The 3159-nt window shown below is 31.9% G+C and overlaps 1 protein-coding gene across 1 annotated transcript in view; it reads left to right on the top strand.

The window, feature by feature from the left end:
* Window positions 1-429: 429 nt before the first annotated feature.
* The window catches only part of LOC106468476 (developmentally-regulated GTP-binding protein 2-like), a 28895-nt gene continuing 26165 nt past the window's right edge, over window positions 430-3159 (top strand). Inside the window, exons 1-2 of the mRNA XM_013928906.2 lie at window positions 430-613; window positions 2394-2479. Of these exons, the coding sequence (XP_013784360.1) occupies window positions 550-613; window positions 2394-2479 (150 nt within the window). The 5' untranslated portion in view covers window positions 430-549. The remainder of the gene's footprint in view (window positions 614-2393; window positions 2480-3159) is intronic.

The raw sequence follows: 3159 nt of genomic DNA, 5'->3' as shown, positions 1-3159 counted from the left end.
ATATATATATATGTATATACCCAAGTAGTGTCAGTTTAACTAATGTATGATTCAACTGTCCCTACAAAATAATTAGCTTACATTTTTTGGTTTTGTTATTTATTCTTTTTAAAGGATACAGTATAATGTAAAGATATCTCAGTGAAACGCTGTGTGATCTACTGTATATACTATATGGTGAGCTATTATATAATTATTAGCGGAAGTAACATTCCTCTTCGTAAACTGTTTAATGTCTTGCAATTATTTTTACGAAATGCAGTGTATACTGAATACAATTATAGGAAATGAAAAAAAGAAATTATTGCATTATTATAATAAAACATTACGTTAAGAGAGAAAAAAAAACAACAACAACAACACACAACCAGAAATAATCTCAAATAAATTCCTTTGAGTATTTGAATTCGTGATTATTTTTGGGAACACTAGAGGACACTTTGTAATTACTGCGTGATAGCCTAGTGTAACTGGCGATTACTTGTTTTTAAGATTAAAATCAACTATTAGTATTAAAGGGTAATATTAGTTTGAGACTTTTAAGATAAAATGGGAATCCTTGATAAAATAAGCGAGATTGAAAAAGAAATAACACGTACCCAAAAGAATAAAGGTATGTCGAATGTAAAATGAAAAGGACATTTTGTTAAACTTAATTATGTTGGTATACTATACGTTTCAAGATGCTAATAGTAATACTAATTAATACTCACTGCTAATAGCACTACTAATTTTATTACTAGTACTACTACTACTACTAATTAATAGTTATATTTGAAAGTATTATTAGACTAGTAGTAATACTACTATTAAAAGTATTATTACTAATATTAACAGTAGTTGTAGTTCTAAAATATGCTGAGCCTAGGTTTATGTGTAATTTTTCCCAATCGCACTGCAAACCTAATAAACCTGATGATGACAAAACCTTGTCGAAACGTTGTACATTTGCTGTTGTGTTAAACTTATATTAAAGTTTTTCTTCATTACCCATTCAAGCCGTCTCCAACCATTACCAATAAACCAGTTGAGAATCAGAGAGAATTTACTGTTTGAAGGTTTCGAATAATTTTGTATGACTGTTCGATACTAAAAATATGTCATCTCTGCATAATGAATTAAAAATACAGTTATATTTTACTTACATCTTACATAGAGCCCATTAACATCACAGGTCAATTCTGTGAAATGCTGATGGGTTACACCATTACAACTTTCACTGTTAGTGTTACAGAACAGGTAGGACCCATATTTCAACTGGTGTAGGATCAACCTGTTATTCAGAATTAATGTGACCAGATGTCTCAATTTCAGTGGGACAGTCACGTTTTTGAGCTGCTTGTCCCACTGTCTTCCAGAAGCTTTAGGGGATGTGAAAATGTCCTGCATTATACAAATTAATACCGGTAAGCTCTATCGTACTATGACTGCACATAAGATTTGTTCTGTCCTCATATAATATCCTTTATCTTCATGTATTAATATTCAAATTGAGTTAGGTGTCCTGCTTTGGACTCCAGAAATTCTGGTCACTTTATGCAGAATACACCCATATTTTAACTTGTTATGAAGAATTGACCTTTTAAGCTTAATCAGTTCATTATGCAGAATAAACATCTTTTACTATCAACCAGTTATGCAAAATTTGAAAGAATTAAGTAAATGTTGATATATGAAAATTGTGTGAAGTAGGACAACTCAGTTTGGGGTTATGAGTGCACATGCTCTGCAATATATGGTTGCAACTTCTACTGTTCTAGCAAGTCTTACTTTGGATAAACTAGCACCCATGTACTTCTGTCAAAGTTTAAGTATTGTTATATTTTAACAGATCAACTGACTTTCAAATTCACTTAATGATTTACATAAATTCTCATATCACATTCACTCTTATCATTCATTTAAATGCATGTTTTAGTTCTGAGAACATGTTTGAAAAAATGTTTTTTACTTTTTTCATAACATTTAGTGTTTTATAACACTTTTGAATTAACATTGTGAAAGATCAGGTAGATCAACACTGTTATTTTATGACTGTTGTTAATAAATCTTGAATATACATAGAAATGTGGGAAGTTGATCTATTAGTGGCAAATCCTGTGCCTGAGGATTGCTAGGCCTATTGTCACATTATTATTGTCACGTGTGAATAGCAGTTCTTGAGCAAGAAAAGAAATGTGTTGCTGTTTTGTAAGTGATTAATATGAGCAACAACTATTTATTATTAACCATTGAAATAGCATGACTTTGAAAACAGTGCATGAGATGTTTTATTTTCCTTGAAATAATACAAGCTATTTGTGGCTAATACGGATGGTAAGATTGTCACAGTGTGAATAAAACCTTAAAATTTTGGAGGATTCTTCAATAAAATTATATTTTTGTTCTAACAGCAACTGAGTACCATCTGGGTGTTCTGAAAGCTAAACTAGCAAAATATCGTGCTCAGTTGATTGAACCTTCGGGAAAGAAAGAAAAGGTGAGGTTATATTTATATGGTCAGTAGTTTAACATTGGTAGTACTAATACTGATTTAATACTATTAAAATCATATGCTTTATTATCACAATAAATATATTCTGATTCCAATTCATTTAGAATAATTGTTCTTATTTTAAGCTGGATTTTCTCAATGTTTTGAACTTGTTTGGTGAAATTTTGTGGACATCTTCAGTCATTTTTCTTTGTGTTGGGATGATGTTTGTGCTGAGCTTTTCTTCAAGCTCCTAGTTGTGAATCAGTACTAGTTGGTAACCCACAATCATCATAGACTACATAGAGAGTTCTAACTATGTCCTTCTTCAGTCCTGTAGTTGTGAATCAGTACTATAGGGATAATCCATGATCAACATAGACTACGTAGAGAGCTCTGACTAAGTCCATCGTCTGGTCTGTAGTTGTGAATCAATACTAGGGTGTAATCCAAGATCAACATAGACTACATAGAGAGCTCTGACTAAGTCCTTCTTCAGGCCTGCAGTTATGAATCAGTACTAGGGGATAATCCATGATCAACATGGAGAGCTCTGACTAAGTCCCTCATCAGGCCTGTAGTTGTGAATCAATACTAGGGGACAATCCATGATCAACATAGACTACATAGAGAGCTCTGACTAAGTCCTTCATCAGGTCTGTAGTTGTGAATCAATACTAGAGGAT

This window comes from Limulus polyphemus, unplaced genomic scaffold (genome assembly GCF_000517525.1).
Source record: "Limulus polyphemus unplaced genomic scaffold, Limulus_polyphemus-2.1.2 Scaffold3020, whole genome shotgun sequence".
Lineage (NCBI taxonomy): Eukaryota > Metazoa > Arthropoda > Merostomata > Xiphosura > Limulidae > Limulus > Limulus polyphemus.
Note: the sequence above shows the minus strand (reverse complement) of the source record. Positions and strands in the feature narration are given on the sequence as shown.